Source organism: Tupaia chinensis, unplaced genomic scaffold (genome assembly GCF_000334495.1).
Source record: "Tupaia chinensis unplaced genomic scaffold, TupChi_1.0 Scaffold000531_1, whole genome shotgun sequence".
In the NCBI taxonomy this organism is placed as follows: Eukaryota; Metazoa; Chordata; class Mammalia; order Scandentia; family Tupaiidae; genus Tupaia; species Tupaia belangeri.
In genome coordinates, this window is record NW_006160044.1 from 1,037,854 (window position 1) to 1,058,696 (window position 20,843).

A 20,843-nucleotide genomic window follows, 5' to 3' on the forward strand; every position below is an offset into this window, starting at 1 on the left:
TAAATGGGAAGATCTGAGATATGACTCGAGGAAAAACAAAATCTGGAGCCAACAAATGGCATGGTGGTTAAGGCGTTGGGTCTTACATGGCCAACTCTGTGCTTTGAGTTCTGGACCCAATGGCTTGAAACACATGTTGGGCACTTGTAGTGTGTGTCCAAAATCCCGAGGGGAGAATGGAGAAGAAGAGATTGCAGCATGGCCGTCTTCACTGGGGGATGACTTCTCAATTTCTCTCTCTCTCTGTCTCCCTCCAGCGAGTGTACATGTCCTATAGTGAAAAAAAAAAAGATCTGGCAAATTATGCCTTCAAAATCTCACTGATTTGATGACTGAATTGGTAATTGGGATCTTTGTTTGGGCTTATGTGTGGCTGAAAGAGATGCTCAAAATCATGACCTCACAGCAGGGAAAGTGGAAGAGGCCTGCTAGCGCCCTTCCTCCTGGGAGAGTAAAATCCCTGAGCATGACACATCCATGGGAGGAGGCCAGAGAAGAGTATCTTCCTATAACCGAATATGTATGAGGGGCAGTCATTCACAATTCTGCCTTGTCTAGGGCATGACTGAAAGTGGATTTCGTTACAAAGTGAGGAATACGAACGAGAAACTCCCTTTCCCCCAGGCCTAAGAGGAGGCTTGGACACAATCTCATCATCTCTTGGAGAGCGAATGATGTCAAGGTGTGAACTCTTGCAGCACACGATACGCTCCTGAGAGAACCGTCTTTTCTCTTTTTAAAGGTTACTGGGCCACTCGGGTGGCACGGTGGTTCAGATGGCTGGATCTCACAGGGCTGACCTCACGCAGTTCAAGTCCTGGACCTAGTGGCTTGAAAAACACTCCAGGCCCAAGTGTGTGTGTGCCCCAAATCCCCACAGGAGAATGGAAGAGAAGGGACTGCAGTGTGCCATCTCTCCAACCACCCCTTCCAGAGGGTGATTTCTCACTTTTCCTCTCTCTGGTGAGCACATGTGCTCTGTAGCAGAACAGAGGGGGGGAAAAAAACAATTTATGTACTTCTTCTATGAGGGAGACAGAGCACCCACAAGAGGATCTTTATTTTTTTAATTAAAAAATGTACTAGTGGGACCAGCAGTTAGTGTAATGGCTATGTCACTGGACTCCCATGTAGTCGACCGTGGTTTGAGTCCTGGACCCGGTGGCTTAAACCACGCCGGGCGCGTGTGCGTGCATGCTCAAGATCCTGAGAGGAGAATGGAGAAGGGATTGTGGCGTGGCCATTCCCCTCTGGGGGGTGATTTCTCGCTTTCTGTCTCTATGTCTCTCTCTGTCTTTCTGGTGAGTGCACATGCCCTGTAGCTAAAATCTCTCCAAAAAATGTATTAGTATTATTATTATGATTATTATTTTTTAATTTGCTACAGGGCATGTGCACTCACCAGAGAGAGGGAAAGTGAAAAAGCAAACTGCTAAGTCCAGGTCTCGAACTGTGGTCAGCCATATGGGAGTCCAGCGTCTTAACCACCATGCCACCTGCTGCCCATCCCCCACAGGATCATGAGGCTGTGATCCCCTCCCATCACCACCCCAGTTCTAGCCAGTCCCAGATCATGTGCACATGTGCACCTGATGCACTCAGGGAAACCTCTGGATGTGAGCCTAGAACTCATGTAGGTAAGCCTTGCAGAGCATGGTGCTTTACTCCATCCGACCCTCCTAGGGCAGCTCTTGCAAAGACAGTGACAACGTAAAGGCGACCCCTCCCACCATTCCAACGCACGCACCTGCTCATTGACTCTCTTGCAAAACATGGCAAGCAGGAAGAGGGCAGCAATGGGGGGCGTCATGTAACTCCTGACAGCCTGCATGTATATGAACAGTTGTTCACTCTGAGCCGTTTTCATAATAGGGATCCAGGCAATGGTGACAGCCAGTAAGATTATAATAAAAAACCTGTAAATTAAACCAACAGTCAGTGACAGTTCAGTGGTTGCCCTGTCAACAAAATATTGATAAGCCATAAACCATTTTTTAAAGAATTATTTATTTAATTTTATTCCTTTATCATCATTATTATTTTTTAATTTGACCAGAGAGAGAGAGGAAGAGTGAAAAAGCAATGCACCAGGTCCAGGACGCAAATTGCTGCTGGCCATGTGGGAATCCAATGCCTTAACCGCCACGCCATCTGTTGACCCAAGGCATAAACTAGCAACTGAATTATTCCTCAGTTTAAATTGAAGTGGGGGACCAGCAGGTGGCATGGTCGTTAAAGCACTGGACTCCTATATGGCCAACAGCAGTTTGAGTCCTGGACCCAGCAGCTTGAAAACCACTCTGGGCATATGTGTGTGCATGCCCAAAATTCCAAGATGAGAATGGAGGAGAAGGGACTGCAGCAGGGTCATCCCTCCCGGGGAATGATTTCTTCCTTTCCCTTTCTCTGCCTCTCTGAGGAGTGCATATGCTCTATAGAAAACAAGACAAAACAAAACAAAACAAACAAACAAACAAACAAAACCTTAAAAAAAACCCCAAACCAACAACAAAATAAAACAAAAAATATGTGTCCATTCATCAGTGTGGGGGCAGAGGAGATAGCTACACGCTTAAACACAAGTAGGTATCACAGGGCTATAGATGAAAACTCTACACATTCTGAACAAATCAAACAGAGCCTCGGGACCAGCAGTTAGCATAATAGCTATGTCGCTAGACTCCCATGTAGTCGACCACAGTTCGAGTCCTGGACCAGGAGGCTTAAAACTCATGCCGGGCGCGTGTGTGTGCGTGCCCAAGATCCCGAGAGGAGAATGGAGGAGAAAGGATTGTGGTGTGGCCATCCCCTGGGGGGTGATTTCTCGCTTTCTCTCTGTCTATTTCTGTCTGTCTGACGAGTGCACGTGCCCTATAGCAAAAACCTCTCCAAAAAAAAAAATAAAACAAACAAACAAATAAATAAAAACAAACAGAGCCTCAGCTGCTGTGTTTTAACAGCAATGCTGATACCAAGCAGTGCTGGAAGGCATCGGTTCAGATTGCGATCGGTCTGAAAAACACACTGGGTGAGTGCTTGTGGGCACCCAGGGTCCTGGATTGTGACGAAACCCCGAGAAGGGTGATTTTTCTCTCTCTTTCACATGGGCATGCACACACTTTCCATTATAAAATAAAACCACAGCTGAAGTACTTGCCTGTTACTGGCTAACAGACAAATTTTCCCCAAATTTGGAGGGTCTGTTTGGAGCAGTCAGACTTAAATACATAAAATAACATGACAAGCTTCAATTTATTGAGGGTTCACACATTAAAAAAAAAAATTCCACAGAGATTACTATGGCACATGATCTTAATGATTTCCACAAGTTAAATTCAGAAACTTACTATTTAAATTTTGCTGAAAATTTTAAGGAACTGGGTAGGGGTTAGAAATATTATTTTTTTCTAGGTAAATGATCAATGAATGTGAATCTGCATAGAAAATTATACTAGGTAAAATGTCACCCCAAAGATGAAGAAATCTTAGTTCTAGGTCAACAGGGATGAAAAATTATCATTAACATTTGTTTTTGTGGCTATTGGATGCATACGCTCATCAGAGAGATGGGGGGAGAATAAGATAGCATCCCCCCCCCTTCCCAGGGGGATGGTCGCACCATAATCCCTTCTCCTCCATTTCTCCCTCCTGTTGGGATTTTGGGCATGCATGCATACACACCTGGTGTGTTTTTCAAACTGCTGGGTTCAGGACTCCAACTGGGCAACCAATCATGTGGGATCCAGTTGCCTCAACCACCAGGGCACCGGCTGACCCCCCAGCATTATTCTTTATGCTGGTCCTGTCAGAACTGACCCAGACCAGTCTTACTGATTGGGACGTTGCTCAGGTTGTATCGCCTGGAACATTCTAGCAGCTGAGGGCCAATTCTGGTTTGTGTGTGAAAGCATCTGAAAATTCTAGGAGGCCTGGCTGAATACTTTACCTACTTTCCCCTTCTACTTTTCTTTCTCTGGACTTTTTTATATTTTGTTACCCTCGCCAATGGAAAGGGTGAAGTTTTATAATGCTGTGTGAGATCAGATAGAAACCCTATATGATGACTCTTGTGACGTCCCTTGTCAAAATAAGAGTCATCATCCTCACTGTGGTCAGCATCAGCTGACATTGTTCGGGCACTTGCATTCCAGGAACTGCTCATAGCTCCATGCATACACGGTCTTTTTTATCTTCATCCCTCAGAACTCTGTCAAGTAGGTTCTATTTTTATCCCCATTTAACAGATGAGGAAAGCCAGGCTCAATCTTGCCCAAGATGAGTTAATGGAGGCAAAATCTAAACTCAGACTTGGGTTTTGTCTGGTGCCTAAGCACATGCTCTTTCCCCACTCTGTGATGGGTGAAGTAGGGCTCAAACCTGTGGCCAAAGTTGGAAGAGTGTCCAAAGCTGAGCATGATCCAGTAGAAACTCCCTTTCCCCCAGGCCTAAGAGGAGGCTTGGACACAATCTCATCATCTCTTGGAGAGCGAATGATGTCAAGGTGTGAACTCTTGCAGCACACGATACGCTCCTGAGAGAACCGTCTTTTCTCTTTTTAAAGGTTACTGGGCCACTCGGGTGGCACGGTGGTTCAGATGGCTGGATCTCACAGGGCTGACCTCACGCAGTTCAAGTCCTGGACCTAGTGGCTTGAAAAACACTCCAGGCCCAAGTGTGTGTGTGCCCCAAATCCCCACAGGAGAATGGAAGAGAAGGGACTGCAGTGTGCCATCTCTCCAACCACCCCTTCCAGAGGGTGATTTCTCACTTTTCCTCTCTCTGGTGAGCACATGTGCTCTGTAGCAGAACAGAGGGGGGGAAAAAAACAATTTATGTACTTCTTCTATGAGGGAGACAGAGCACCCACAAGAGGATCTTTATTTTTTTAATTAAAAAATGTACTAGTGGGACCAGCAGTTAGTGTAATGGCTATGTCACTGGACTCCCATGTAGTCGACCGTGGTTTGAGTCCTGGACCCGGTGACTTAAACCACGCCGGGCGCGTGTGCGTGCATGCTCAAGATCCTGAGAGGAGAATGGAGAAGGGATTGTGGCGTGGCCATTCCCCTCTGGGGGGTGATTTCTCGCTTTCTGTCTCTATGTCTCTCTCTGTCTTTCTGGTGAGTGCACATGCCCTGTAGCTAAAATCTCTCCAAAAAATGTATTAGTATTATTATTATGATTATTATTTTTTAATTTGCTACAGGGCATGTGCACTCACCAGAGAGAGGGAAAGTGAAAAAGCAAACTGCTAAGTCCAGGTCTCGAACTGTGGTCAGCCATATGGGAGTCCAGCGTCTTAACCACCATGCCACCTGCTGCCCATCCCCCACAGGATCATGAGGCTGTGATCCCCTCCCATCACCACCCCAGTTCTAGCCAGTCCCAGATCATGTGCACATGTGCACCTGATGCACTCAGGGAAACCTCTGGATGTGAGCCTAGAACTCATGTAGGTAAGCCTTGCAGAGCATGGTGCTTTACTCCATCCGACCCTCCTAGGGCAGCTCTTGCAAAGACAGTGACAACGTAAAGGCGACCCCTCCCACCATTCCAACGCACGCACCTGCTCATTGACTCTCTTGCAAAACATGGCAAGCAGGAAGAGGGCAGCAATGGGGGGCGTCATGTAACTCCTGACAGCCTGCATGTATATGAACAGTTGTTCACTCTGAGCCGTTTTCATAATAGGGATCCAGGCAATGGTGACAGCCAGTAAGATTATAATAAAAAACCTGTAAATTAAACCAACAGTCAGTGACAGTTCAGTGGTTGCCCTGTCAACAAAATATTGATAAGCCATAAACCATTTTTTAAAGAATTATTTATTTAATTTTATTCCTTTATCATCATTATTATTTTTTAATTTGACCAGAGAGAGAGAGGAAGAGTGAAAAAGCAATGCACCAGGTCCAGGACGCAAATTGCTGCTGGCCATGTGGGAATCCAATGCCTTAACCGCCACGCCATCTGTTGACCCAAGGCATAAACTAGCAACTGAATTATTCCTCAGTTTAAATTGAAGTGGGGGACCAGCAGGTGGCATGGTCGTTAAAGCACTGGACTCCTATATGGCCAACAGCAGTTTGAGTCCTGGACCCAGCAGCTTGAAAACCACTCTGGGCATATGTGTGTGCATGCCCAAAATTCCAAGATGAGAATGGAGGAGAAGGGACTGCAGCAGGGTCATCCCTCCCGGGGAATGATTTCTTCCTTTCCCTTTCTCTGCCTCTCTGAGGAGTGCATATGCTCTATAGAAAACAAGACAAAACAAAACAAAACAAACAAACAAACAAACAAAACCTTAAAAAAAACCCCAAACCAACAACAAAATAAAACAAAAAATATGTGTCCATTCATCAGTGTGGGGGCAGAGGAGATAGCTACACGCTTAAACACAAGTAGGTATCACAGGGCTATAGATGAAAACTCTACACATTCTGAACAAATCAAACAGAGCCTCGGGACCAGCAGTTAGCATAATAGCTATGTCGCTAGACTCCCATGTAGTCGACCACAGTTCGAGTCCTGGACCAGGAGGCTTAAAACTCATGCCGGGCGCGTGTGTGTGCGTGCCCAAGATCCCGAGAGGAGAATGGAGGAGAAAGGATTGTGGTGTGGCCATCCCCTGGGGGGTGATTTCTCGCTTTCTCTCTGTCTATTTCTGTCTGTCTGACGAGTGCACGTGCCCTATAGCAAAAACCTCTCCAAAAAAAAAAATAAAACAAACAAACAAATAAATAAAAACAAACAGAGCCTCAGCTGCTGTGTTTTAACAGCAATGCTGATACCAAGCAGTGCTGGAAGGCATCGGTTCAGATTGCGATCGGTCTGAAAAACACACTGGGTGAGTGCTTGTGGGCACCCAGGGTCCTGGATTGTGACGAAACCCCGAGAAGGGTGATTTTTCTCTCTCTTTCACATGGGCATGCACACACTTTCCATTATAAAATAAAACCACAGCTGAAGTACTTGCCTGTTACTGGCTAACAGACAAATTTTCCCCAAATTTGGAGGGTCTGTTTGGAGCAGTCAGACTTAAATACATAAAATAACATGACAAGCTTCAATTTATTGAGGGTTCACACATTAAAAAAAAAAATTCCACAGAGATTACTATGGCACATGATCTTAATGATTTCCACAAGTTAAATTCAGAAACTTACTATTTAAATTTTGCTGAAAATTTTAAGGAACTGGGTAGGGGTTAGAAATATTATTTTTTTCTAGGTAAATGATCAATGAATGTGAATCTGCATAGAAAATTATACTAGGTAAAATGTCACCCCAAAGATGAAGAAATCTTAGTTCTAGGTCAACAGGGATGAAAAATTATCATTAACATTTGTTTTTGTGGCTATTGGATGCATACGCTCATCAGAGAGATGGGGGGAGAATAAGATAGCATCCCCCCCCCTTCCCAGGGGGATGATCACATCACAATCCCTTCTCCTCCATTCTCCTCTTGGGATTTTGGACATACATGCATATACACTTGGGGTGTTCTTCCAGCAGCTGATCCGGGATTTGAACTGCATAGTTAGCTATGTGGGATCCAGCTGCCCTAACCATCATGCCACTGGCTAGCCTTGATTATAATTTTTTAAAGGTTTATTTATTCACTTCTTTTATGAGAGAGCAAGAGAGAGAGAGAGAAGCAGGCACCCCCAACACAGTGCCCACACCATGATCCCGCCCCAGCTCAGTGAGCTAGTATCATGGACACACGTATGTGCACCCAGTGTGCACAGAGGAACCTCAGGATGCAGCCCTGTGACCCTCCCACTTGACCCCAGCACCGTGGAGTGTTGTATCACCACACTGCCACCATGATTGGCCTGAAAAATGATCATTTTGAGAGAGTAATATAAACTAGAAAGGACTAATTATCACTGATAGTTGAAGAAGAGGCAAATAAAAGAGTTCCAGGTTCAGTTGGTGGCATGGAGGTGAAGGCAGATAGCTCTCGTGTAGTCAACTGCATGGTTCAAGCTCTAGACCTGGCTGCTAGGAAAAACACACTAGGTGCGTGTGTGTGCGTGCCCAAAATACCAAGAGGAGAATGGAGGAGGGGTTATGGCCTGACGCTCTCCCTTGTGGGGTGCTTTCTTACTTTCCCCCTCTCAGTCTATCTCATTCCAGTAAGCACATGCACCTTATAGCAAATTTAAAAATAAGTTAAAAATCGGGGCTGGCAGGTGGTGTGGTAGTTAAGGCGCTGGACTCCCACATGGCTGCCCATAATTCGAGTCCTGGACCTGGTGGCTTGTTTTCTCACTTTCCCTTTCTTTTTTCTCTCTAGTCAGATTAAATCATAATAAAAAATAAAACTAGATAAATAATTCTTTAAAAATTTAAAAATAATATTTAAAAAATTTAAGTCAAATTACCCATGACAATTTATTGAAAATTCCTTTCTCCACTGCACTGTCCAGTAATCATTGCCATAAAGCAGGTCACTGTCTATCTGCGAACCCTTTTTTATATTCTGTATTTTGTTCCATTGATTTGTCTATAGACAAAACTACACTGTTTTAGTTAGTATTACTTTACAACATAAGGGGGGGGTCTTCATAAAATTTATGGACAACGCATAGTATAGAACAACTCTTCACGGATTTTGAAATCTTTTCACACCAAAATAAATGCATACTTGGATTCTATTTTTCCATAAACTTTAAAAGTACTCATAGATACCTGTATCTATGAAAGTTAGCATAAATCTCTCACCTCTGCATGTTTGATTTCCAAATATTCGCAGCAGCATTCCCAACTATCTTATTTTTATGCATTTTTATGGAATTGCCTTGGCTAGTCTTTGCTTTTTGCAGTTTTACATTTTAGAGTTGATTTGATTTGGCAATTTTTTTTTTTTTTTGGAGAGGTTTTCGCTATAGGGCGCGTGCGCTCGCTAGACAGACAGAGAGAGACATAGAGATAGAAAGCGAGAAATCACCCCCCGGGGGGATGGTCACGCCGCAATCCCTTCTCCATTCTCCTCTCGGGATCTTGGGCACGCACGCACAAGTGCCCGGCGTGAGATTTAAGTCACTGGGTCCGAGACGCGAACGTAGCTGGGCCGGAGGCGCGAACCGCGGTCGTCTACGTGGGAGTCCAGCGACATAGCCATTACGCTAACTGCTGGTTCCCAATTTGGCAATTTTTATAAAAAAAAAAAAAAGAGGAAAGTATTGCAACTTTGGGATTATTCTGAATGGTATGGCATATTGTCAATATCGAATCTTATAATTCATGGATATGGTATACTCCAGTATAATTTTAGATTTTGTTCATTTCTTTCGACAATGCTTTGGGGAGGGTGTGCTTTCTCCCTCTCCTTCTCTCTTTGGTGTGTATTCGTGCCCTCTGGCAAAATAAAATAATAAAAAAGAAAGCACTTCCTCAATGGGGTATGGTCATGCCTCAATACTTTCTCCTCCATTTCTCCATCCTATCAGGATTTTTGACATGCATGCACATGTGCCTGGTGTGTTTGTCAAGCTTTGGGACTAGGATTAAAACTGCAGTCTGCCGTGTGGGATCCAGCTCCCTTAGTCACTAGGCTGTGGAGCCCTCAGGAAATGCTCTTTAAACTATGAATGCTAATAGAAGAGGCAAACTCAAATATCTACAGGGTTATACAGATAAAGTAGATTTTTTTTTTATAGAGATTTTTGCTGTAAGTTGCATGTGGCATGTACTCACCAGGGAGACAGAGAAAGAAAAAGACAGAAAGCAAGAAATCACCCTTGTGGGGGGTGGGGTGGGGTGGTCAGGCCACAATCTCTTCTCCATTCTCCTTTTGGGATCTTGGGCATGCATGCACATGTGCCCAGTGTGAGTTTTAAGCTACTGTGTCTGGGACTCGAACCATGGTCAACCATGTGGAGTTCAGTGACTTAATCATTACGCCATCTGTTGGTTCCTAAAGTAGATAATTGATACTCACTTTGATGTAAGACAAAGGAAGTATTTTAGGCATAATGTAAGAGAAGTTAAAGACATGTGGGTTGGATGTGTCCCCTGGCTGGCCTGGGCAAAACCCTATGAAATAAGCTACTTAAAGATAGGGATCTAGCAGGTGCCCTGTGGCATTTTGATTAACGGTGCGGCATAGAGAGGGACAAGTTTCCCTACTTGCTGTGACAGCACGGAGATCAATGTCCCTCTCTGAGCCACTGTTTCCCATTTGTACAATGAAACTAAAAACAGGAAGATCTACCTTTAATGGTTGTCACGAGGACTAAATGAGATAATGTTTTAAATTCCCCCACAAGGACTATTTGGGGGCTACGTATTCTTTTTTTCTTTTTTTTCTTCAGGTACACTGGTCATTTATTTGCATGGGGACAGCTTGCCACCGCAGGTTTCCAGCAAGTATGTGGAGCTGCGTGGTGACAGGATGGATGGGACCGTGCTGGCGAGCCCGGCTTACATCTGCCACTCGTTCTTGTCGTAGTCCCACCTGGTGGAGAAGCCCTGGATGGGGCTGACCTTCATGTCCAGCACCCTCTTGGTCTGTGTGGCCACCCAGTCCTTGTTGAAGGTGTGCAGGATGGGGCCCTACACACAGTGCTTCTCCCGGATCAGAACCAGCGTGGTGAAGCCGAGGAAGAACATGGGCCGCGCCCACCACTGTCTTCCACTCACACGTGCCTCTGTCCATCTGGCGAAGCTCTCATTGAACTGAACGGATACAACTCGACCTTCTCGTGCCCAGACAGGCTGTTCCAGGAGGCCTTCTCCTTCTCTTTCAAGGCCTTCTGGCTGGCAGGCAAGTGCTTGACATGGGCCACTTTGGGCAAGGGATAGTCACAGCAGTTGACGTAACTCGGGAGAATGAAGTTGTCACTCTTCACCACACTTCCGTGTGTTCATACACACACTGGGATGGAAATTGCTTGCCAATGAGGCTAAATACGCTGGTAGCCAACATTCTGCGCTGTTGCCCATCCGATGCCCACTGCCACCGCCCTCTACGCCCCGGCTGTCTGTGACCAGAAGAGCGCGAAGCTGCACTGTGCCTACATGTGTTCATTTTAATAAATTATTATTACTATTCTGGGCCAGTGGATGGCTTAGCACTTACATTGCTGGATTCCCACATGACCAACTGCAGTTTGAGTCCCAGACCCTGTGGCTTGAAAATCATGCTGGGGGGAGGACCAGCAGATGGCATAATGGCTACGTTGCTGGACTCCCGTGTAGTTGACTGCAGTTCAAGTCCTGGACCCGGTGGCTTAAACTCACGCCAGGCATGTGTGCCCAAGAACCCGAGAGGAGAATGGAGGAGAAAGGATTGTGGTATGGCCACCCCCTCCCCGGGGGCGTGTGTGATTTCTCGCTTTCTGTCTTTGGGTTTCTGTCTTTCTGGCGAGTGCATGCACCCTATAGCAAACACCTCTCCAAAAGAAAAAAGAAAAAAGAAAATCATTCTGGGCGTGTGTGTGTGTGTGTGTGTGTGTGTGTGTATGCATGTGTACCCAAGATGGGGGAAAGGGGGCTGCGGCATGGACATCCTCCCTGGGGGGTGATTTCTCACCTTCCTTCTCACTGTTTCTGTCTCCCTCTCGCCTGTGAGTGCACACGCCCTAAGGTCAAAACCTCTCTAAATACATACGTACATAAGCTTATTCATTTCTTTCTTCAGAGAGACAGATCCTTCCAACAGGGTCTTCACACCGTGACCCACCCTGTCTCAGCCAGCACAGGTCACCAGCACATGCCTGTACACCTGGCATGCTCGGGGAGGCCCCAGGGTACGAACCCAGGACCTTTCAGTGTGTTACTGTATTCCACCACCCGACCCTAGTATGCTCATTTTTATCACTGCCATTTATTTTTTTCCCAAATAGGAACACTTTTCTTGTGGTTACCAAAGTAACATAGCTTCATTGTAAAAACAATAGCAAAATAACCCCCAAACCAAAAAAAAAAAAACAACAACAACAAAAAAACCAAAAACAAACCAAAACCAAACAAACATAAAATACGAAACCAACCAGATCCTATATAAACAGAGTAATTCCACCGGCAGCCAATTCCAGCCTAACCTTCTCACATGTTACCCCCAGGCTGTGGGCACTGGCCGCCGTGACCACTGGGATTAGAGACATACATCACCTTCCCGTGACCATGAGCTCCTTTTCCGTGGCCACAGGCCGGAGCCGGTGGTAGATGTTCAGTGTGAACAGGGCGCTGCAACTGTTGAAAACAGAAGTCAGGGAGGACATGAGGGAGGCGCACAGCGCGCACAGCATCAAGCCTCGTATGCCTGGAAGAGAAGGACATTTCCTGGACCTCTAGCTTTTTGTCCGAGCCAGGAGGGGTTCTTAGGCTCCCTAAGAAACTTTCCCACATACAAAACTTCGCCCTCCAAAACATTCACATTTTACGTGGCGTGGAATTCCAGCTAAGATACGCGACTGCGTGCTATTCAGGCCCCCGCTTCCTGCTGTGTCTCTATGTCATGACGGGAGCTGACGTTTCCTGGGGGTTACTCTGTGCAGCGACATCTCTCCAGCTATTTGCCTGCGCCATTCTCCCTACAGCCCCGTGAGATGGACGCCAGGGCTGCCTCCCTTTCAGACAAGTAGCTGGAGGCTCTGAGAAGGTTCGGACCATGGGCAAGTGATCCAGGAAGCACAGTGCCCAACGTAGAACAGGTGTGCAATGACGTTTGTGACAAACAGAGCGGTCTCGTATTACCCGGGAGGCCACTATATGGCAGGAACATTAACTGCTCTGCTGAGAGATTTCTGCTCTGTGTTACAGGGGGAGCCTGAGGACAGCCAGGCCCTGAAGCCCACGGCAACGGTGCCCCCAACTGTCCCGGGTGACTTGGCAGGGCAGGCACGGACTGGGTTCCTTTGATTTGCCTTCTTGCAACTTCCCATTACTGGCAGCCCTAGTTGCTCTAAGTCGGGCAATCATCGAGGGTGGTCATAGGGTTTCGGAGTCCTCTGCAGCAGGGCCATTTTCTTACCGCTGGGTAGCAGCTCCACCACCAGCTCTGGATACGCGCTGGGGTTGCAGCCCACGGTGGAGCCACAGTACTTGTAACATTCCGAAGGTACAACACAGGCCACTCTATCTGCAAAGAGAGGTAGGTAACAGTCGGGACCAGTAGATGGCATAATGGTTATGTCGCTGGACTCCCACGTAGTCAACCACGGTTCGAGTCCCGGACCCGGTGGATTAGAACTCATGCTGGGTGTGTGCACGTGCGTGCCCAAAATCCTGAGAGGAGAATGGAAGAGAAGGGATTGCTGCATGGCCATCCCCCTGGGGGATGGTTTCTTGCTTTCTGTCTCTGTTTCTCTGGTGAACGCATGCACCCTATAGCAAAAATCTCTCTTAAAAAAAAAAAAAGGAGAGGGGGGTAATGGGTCACTGCAACATGCTGGCCTCAGTGCTCTAAAAAAAAAGGGAAAGAGATGCAAATGAGCAACCACACATGCACACCTAGATGTTAGCTAGTGACAACTGCTCCAGTTATGGTCTCACACACTTGTCTGGGGCCTGGGGTAGTGGAGAAGGCTAGGACTCAGGTCCCTAGAAGCCAAATGAGTCGGTGTCTGGTTCTTTACCAGCTCATTGCCTGACCCAAGTCAGGTCACGTGACTTCCAGAGATCCCAGCTAGGTGCTAGGAAAGCAAAGGGATTTACTGTCCACGTACAAACATGTGATCAACTCAGAACCTTGTCCCTTTAGCCCTGAGAGGGCTGTGACCTCAGAGTAGCAACGTGGGACTCCAGGGTCTTGGTGTGCATGGGAGCCTGTTTTCTATCAAGGGTATCTGAAGACCAAACCTGGGAATATTGAAACACCTCATTAAAACTGGAAAGAAATTAGGTTTTTTTCTTTTCTTTTTTTTTTTTTTTTTTGAGAGATTTTCACTGACAGAGAGAGACATAGAGACAGAAAGCGAGAAATCACCCCCCAGGGGGGATGGTCACGCTGCAATCCCTTCTCCATTCTCCTCTCGGGATCTTGGGCACGCACGCACACGCGCCTGGCGTGAGTTTTAAGCCACCGGGTCCGGGACACGAACTGCGGTCGACTACGTGGGAGTCCAGCGACATAGCCATTATGCTAACTGCTGGTTCCCAAGAAATTAGGTTTTAATGAAAGAGGCATGGGGGTCAGCGGGTGGTGTGGAGGTTAAGGCAGCTAGATCCCACATGGCTCGCTTCATGATTCGAGTCCCGACCTGGCAGCTTGAAAAACAGGCTGGGAGCATGTGCGTGCAGGCCCTGTCCTGAGAGTCGAATGGAGGAGAAGGGATTGTGGCTTTGGGCGGTCATTTCTCTCTCTCTCTGGTGAGTGCAAGTGCCTTATAGCGAAAAAAATGAATAAAAGGTGGGGGGCGTGACTCAAGGACAGAGTGAAGGATGAATTAGGGTAAGAGATGCCGACTGCATGTGTTACCTAGCAGTAAAAAGTGTCCTGTGTGGTGTTTGGCCTTGCGAAAAGCTCAGCAGCAAAAGACTTCCCTGGAAGTTGCCTGCTCAGCCCTCGTGGCTTCACCTATGGGAATAAGTTCTCCATCAAGTTCAGTGAGTGAACAGAGCAGTCATGTGGAGAGACAGGACAAGCCACTAAAACGAAGGTGACATGGGGATGAAACATCACCTAGCGAATTATAATATGATAGCGAATTAGGGAAGCAGAGACATTTTATAGAATTTAATGGAAAGAACATGTGCCACAGAGTCAGGCCCACTTTGGGGGTGACATCAAGCTCCCTCCAACCTCTTTGAAAGTTCACCTTTGGGGTTGTAGGGCATACCCAGCATGGTGGCATTTGGGATGCGATAGGAACAACCCAGCCTGCCTGCAGAGGGCGTCTCAAAGTCATGGCAGAGACTGGGACCCCAGTGGAGAGAGCGAGGCCCCGACATGGGAGAAGACGCATGGACCTGCTCTTCCCTGCCTGACCTTTCCTCCCTGGAATTTCTCCCTTGCTGCCAATATTAACTTCCTTCCTTCCTTCCTTCCTTCCTTCCTTCCTTCCTTCCTTCCTTCCTTCCTTCCTTCCTTCCTTCCCTCCCTCCCTCCCTCCTTCTTTCCTTCCTTCCTTTTTAAGAGAGATTTTGGCTATAGGGCATGTGTGCTCACCAGAGAGACAGAAAATGAGATATGCCCCCCACCCGGGGGGGGGATAGCCATGCCATAATCTCTCGTCCTCCATTCTTCCCTTGGGATTTTGGGCACGCACGCATTCGTGCCTGGTATGAATTTTAAGCTGCCAGGTCCGGGATTTGAACTGTGGTTTACTAAGTGAGAGCCGAGGGACGTAACTGTTATGCCATCTACTGGTCCATGCCTATATCAAGTTTCTTCTTGACTGCATCCTGATTTGAGTCCATTAATTCCTCAGGTACACTCCAGGATAACTCGATGACCAGGAGACCATGGGAGATCTGATAACCCAAAATATTCACTGCCTCTCTGAGAGTAGTTGACGGTGTGAGCATATCAGAATGGAATGTTCTGGTCATGGTGGCATGCATTTGTAAATCCAGCTAATGGAGAGGCTGAAGTTGGAGGACTGTGATATAGCAAGACCCCATCTAAATAAAACTAAAAAATAAAAAAAAAAACAGACCAGCAGATGGTGTAATGGTTAAATCGCGGGACTTCCATGTAGTCCACTGTGGTTTGAGTTCTGGACCCAGCGGCTTAAAACTTACACTGGGCGCTATGCAAGTGTGTGCAAGATCCTGAGAGGAGAATGGAGGAGAAGGGATTGTGGTGTGGCCATCCCCTTGGGGAGTGCTGTCTTGCTTTCTGTCTCTTTGTTTCTGTCTCTCTGGCCAATGCATATGCCCTATAGCAAAAATATCTCTCAAAAAAAATAATTTAAAAAAGAGAAAGAGGAGATTAGAGAGGATTTACCTGGGCTCATGATGCGGCTGATCATCCCTGGCATCACTATAGTGAACATGGGCAGCAGCTTCAGGTACCCACACAGGATGCAGCTGCCCTTCACGTGGGATGTGTTCTTCGCTGCCAGGCACCGCTGCACAAAAACCTGCCAAGGAAACCAAGGCGGGTGATGGCTTTCCCAGGGTGTGCAGAGCCTGGCCTACTTCAGCACAGACCTGCTGCAGTAGGATGCGCCCGCTGACGGTTTTGCTAAGCTGCTCAGTCCCCATCCAGACTTCTCTAGGGTGTCTGGGGCCCGGGAGATGCACGTGACCAGTGAGCATGTTTTTCCCAGTACGCAGCTGCAGAACGGATGCGGAGGGTGTGCGTGACATTGGTGCTCTTGCACCAATCATAGCAGGCAGTGCTTACAAGTGTCCCCATGGCAAGGGTGAGATTCCTGCCTGGAGGCCACAGACCATCTCTGTCGGGCAGAAGGAAGAGCTCCTTGCAATGTCACACAAAGCCAAGGTGGGCCCCAGGCACAGAATGAGTGACCGGAACAGACTGACTTCATTCATCGATTGGAAATGATCTGTTATGCGCCTTGAAGATGCAAACTCTCCTGGGAGATGTTTCAGGGCCTGTTTCATGGTGTTACTGCTGTAAAAGGTAACAGCTCTCGGGGTGAACAGAATGCTACAGCAGGCAGGTAGAGAAGCTCGTAAGAAAGAAAGAAAGGAAGGAAGGAAGGAAGGAAGGAAGGAAGGAAGAAAGAAAGAAAGAAAGAAAGAAAGAAAGAAAGAAAGAAAGAAAGAAAGAAAGAAAAAGACCCTTGTCCAGAGCATCAAAATAATGCTCTTGAGGTACTTTTAAATAAAAATGCTCACAAGGCGATGGTGACTAAGGCACAGGATACAAAAGAACATACAAACCATGCCTCTGTACCTAGGGAAAAGTCCACAGGAATAAACACATGATAATAGTGGAGAACTGTGGGGTGGGAAGATTGGCAGGTATGCTTTTCGTTTTCTTCTTTATGTTTTCTTTACTTTCCAAAAATTTGTTTTATTAGGATTACATTTATACATTGAATCGCTATACATCATTTAGATTGTGAAGAGACTTTACCCAGCATGATATACACCTCAGTCCAGCCAGTTGAGAATACCATACACATCCTCAACAACAGGATCAACTCTTTTTTGGGGGGTGGGGGTGGGAGAGGTTTTTGCTATAGGGCGCATGCGCTTGCCAGAAAGGCAGAGAGAGACAGAGAGACAGAAAGCGAGAAATCACCCCCCCGGGCGGGGATGGCCATGGTGCAATCCCTTCTCCATTCTCCATGGTTGACTACGTGGGAGTACAACGACGTAACCATTATGCCTTCTGCTGGTCCTGTATATACATTTCTTGAGAGAATTTTTTTTTTTTTTTTTTTTTTTTTTGCTCAGCGCCGCACTAGCGAACCGTGGCCGACTACATGGGAGTCCAGCGACATAGCCATTACGCTAACTGCTGGTCCCGGTCCTGTATACACATTTCTTAAGGAAAGCTGTATCTTTATTTTGTTCTTAGCTGGATGGGTAGTCTAAATCTGACATTTTCCCTAGTATTTTAAATATATTATGACTCTTCCCTTTTGGTATACATAGTTGTTACTGAGAACAAGATTTCTTTTACAAGAAATCTTTTCTCTCAGGTGGCTTTTTTTGGGGGGGAGGTGAAGAACATGCACGCAGTCCCCCACTACCACAAATTATGCAGTCTAGTTTCCTGCATTTGGGGAAATCGCAGAGGTCAGCACACCCGCAGTGCAATGGGTGAGCCTCGCCCTGGGAAAACCACCTTCGTGATCATGGTGTTTCCCCTGCCAGGTAAGTATTCTCAGGTGGCTTTTAAAATCTTCTCCTTGTCTTTGATGTTCTGTAATTTCATTACAGTTTGCCTTTATATGGGTTTCTAAATTATTTCTGCTTGGGAGTCACTGCGATTCCTGAATTTATAGATTACTGCTTGTTCAGCAATTTAAAAAAGCCTCACCCACTTTCTCTTCAAATACCGCTCCTCTCTCCTTTTCTTCTGGAATATCAGTGCGATATATTTTATCTTCATTCTGTTTTCTATGTCATTTTGTTTCTCTTTCAGACTTCTAAGTTTTGTGCTTTCTAAGCAATTTCTTCAGCTTTCTCTTCCAGAGTACTATTTTTTTTCTCCCTTCTGTTGAGGTGGGAGGACTAACAGCTGTGTTTAATCTGTTATTTTAACAGTTACTATCTTTTACATTTTGATAAAATATTTATTTCTAGAAGTTTAAAATTTCAAATCTGACTGGTATGTTTGGAAAGACGTTGTTAATGCTCTTAGTTCCACTTTTATTTTTGTTAAACACCTTTTAAAAATATTTAACAGCTAATCTTTTCATTTTCTGGAGCTCAGGGGTACTACAGTTATTCTGCTGTTTCTCACTCATGGTGACTTGATTCTTCTAAGTTTTCTAATTTTGGATTGTAGGCTAAAGTTGAGCAGGGATTTATTCCCGAGAACCCTGCAAAACCTCAGTTGAGGTTTGTCTTAGTCTATTTCTGCAGCTCTAACAAAATGCCTGAGACTGGGTAACTTATAAACAATAGAAGTTTATTTCTCACCATTTTGGGGGTGGGAAGGACTAAGATCAAGGCACCAATAGATTTGGTCACTGGTGAGGGCCTGGTCTCCACTTCCAAGATGGTGTCTTGAACACTTTCCTCTCATGGTAGAAAAAATGCAAGGGCAAAAAGGGCCTAGTTAGTTCCCTCTGGCCCTTTATAAGGCACTAAATTCATGAGGGAAGAGATCACATGGCCTAATTACCTCCTAAAGGCCCATCTCTTAATACTGTTGCATTGGGAATTAAGTTTCTTTTTTCCTTGCTTTTTTTTTTTTTTTTTTGCCAGAAGGCATGTATGCTCTCTGGGAGAGATAAATTGAGAAAGTGTCCTGATCCCTCATGGGGCGTGGTCATGCTGCAATCCCTTCTCCATCTCCCCCACACACATGCAAGTCATAGCAAGGGTGCATTCCTGTGCATCCCTTCGGAGAAACCCTGCCACTCACTACTCTTGCCCGGTCATTCCTGTTGCATGCATAACAGACTTTGGGTGATTTTATATGTACATGGGTTTTACATAGCATTTACCAGACAGGTAAATTAAACACGAAAATGTACAGGAAGGAAGGTCTGTTATGAATTCTCAGAGGACACTTTTCTGCCTCCCATAGCCCAAGATGAGACACATGGTAATTTATTTATTTATTTATTTATTTATTGTCACGTGGCCACACCATAGTCCCTTCTCTTCCAGTTTTCCTCTCAGGATTTTGGGGGTGCACACACACATGCCTAGCATGATTTTCAAGGTACCAGGTCCAGGACTTGAACCATGGGTCAATTGCGTGAGAGTCCAGTGCATTAATTACCACACCATGTGCTGGCCCCAACGCACATGCTTTTTGTTTCCATTTTGTTTTCTGCTGTTTCTCTTTGCTGCTAGACAGATACCCCCCACCCACCCCCCAATCCCCAGTCCTCTTTTTCACTGAGGTCTTTCAAGAATCCAAATTCTGGGACCAGCAGTTAGTGTTATGGCTATGTGGCTGGACTCCCATGGAGTTGACTGTGGTTCGAGTCTCGGACCTGGCGGCTTAAACTCACGCTGGGCACAAGTGCGTGTGTGCCCAAGATCCTGAGAGAAGAATGGAGAAGGGATTGCGGCATGGCCATCCCCCGGCGGGTGATTTCTCGCTTTCTGTTTCTCTGTCTCTCTCTGTCTTTCTGGCAAGCGCGCGCGCCCTATAGCAAAAACCTAAAAAAAAAAAAAAAGGAAGAAAGAAAAAAGAGAATCCAAGTTCTACACGAGGGTTTACTCTTTACCACGCATCGAGACCTTTGTCCCGTTCTCGTGTGGCCACTCAAACCTAAGCCTACGGAAGCCAGGCTGAAATGCTGTCAGTGTCACTGTCTGCTTAGTTGTCTTGATTTCAATGATCTCTTTGTTTTCGGCCTATGGAGATTTTCTTCCTTTCTTACGAGCTCCTCCGCGACTATCAAAAGATGTTTGTTATATTTTACCCAGCATTCCTGGGCGTTTGTATTGGGAGGTAGTTCAGGAAATCTAGTTTATTAACTGTCAGAAGTGGAAGTCTTGGGGACAATTGTACAAGGTATGGTTATAGAAGAAATTGAGAAAGAAAAAACATCTTGTAGGTAAAGTAGCATAATTAAAACAATATATAGAAGGGAAAGAATGTAAACACATTTTCTAAGAAAAGAGAGCTATGTTATAGAGAACGTCTACTTATTGTACATAGGGCTCATCTTTTTTCTTTCTCTCTCTTCCTTTCTTTCTTTCTCTCTCTCTCTCTCTCTCTCTTTCTTTCTTTCTTTCTTTCTTTCTTTCTTTCTTTCTTTCTTTCTTTCTTTCTTGAAAGGTTTTTGCTATAGGGTGCATGTGCTTGCCAGACAGACGGAGCGAGACAGAGAGAGAAAAAGTGAGAAATCACCTCCCGGGGGGATGGCCACACCGCAATCCCTTCTCTCTGGATCTTGGGCAGCGAGGAAAGAATGGGAAAATATATTCAAAGTATTAAGGGAAAAGCAATTTCAACCGAGAATTCTGTACCCAGCAAGATTATCGTTCATTTGGGAAGAAAAGACACGAACATTCCCAGATAAACAAAACCTGAAAGAATTTACCAGCACCAGACCAGATCTCCAAGAAGTTCTTAAGGGAGTGCTATGTCAGTAAAATTAAATGCAGACACACAGAAATAAGAGTTCAGAAACTAAGAAAATGGGCAACTTAATTGTAGGGACAAAGTCTGGAGTTGAGTATTATATCCCAGAGTTCAATCTGGAAGATCGAACCTCAACAGAAACAGAAGAAAATTAAGTACATGAGACTGAACTGATGAAACAGCATTCTATGACTTG

At 45.8% G+C, this 20,843-nt stretch overlaps 1 protein-coding gene, 1 non-coding gene and 1 pseudogene across 2 annotated transcripts in view; all 3 read right to left on the reverse strand.

Moving 5' to 3' along the window:
• The window catches only part of LOC102491644 (sodium/glucose cotransporter 1), a 74,177-nt gene that overhangs the window by 10,740 nt on the left and 42,594 nt on the right, over positions 1-20,843 (reverse strand). Inside the window, exons 9-12 of the mRNA XM_006157180.1 lie at positions 15,902-16,037; positions 12,986-13,093; positions 12,124-12,274; positions 5,567-5,735 (exon numbers count right to left, since the gene is read on the reverse strand). Coding sequence (XP_006157242.1) covers positions 5,567-5,735; positions 12,124-12,274; positions 12,986-13,093; positions 15,902-16,037 — 564 coding nt within the window. The remainder of the gene's footprint in view (positions 1-5,566; positions 5,736-12,123; positions 12,275-12,985; positions 13,094-15,901; positions 16,038-20,843) is intronic.
• Positions 10,432-10,936, reverse strand: LOC102492884 (cytochrome c oxidase subunit 4 isoform 1, mitochondrial pseudogene; annotated as a pseudogene).
• Positions 17,586-17,756, reverse strand: LOC114009417 (U1 spliceosomal RNA). The gene has a single exon (XR_003550829.1). It is a non-coding gene; the product is annotated as a U1 spliceosomal RNA (small nuclear RNA).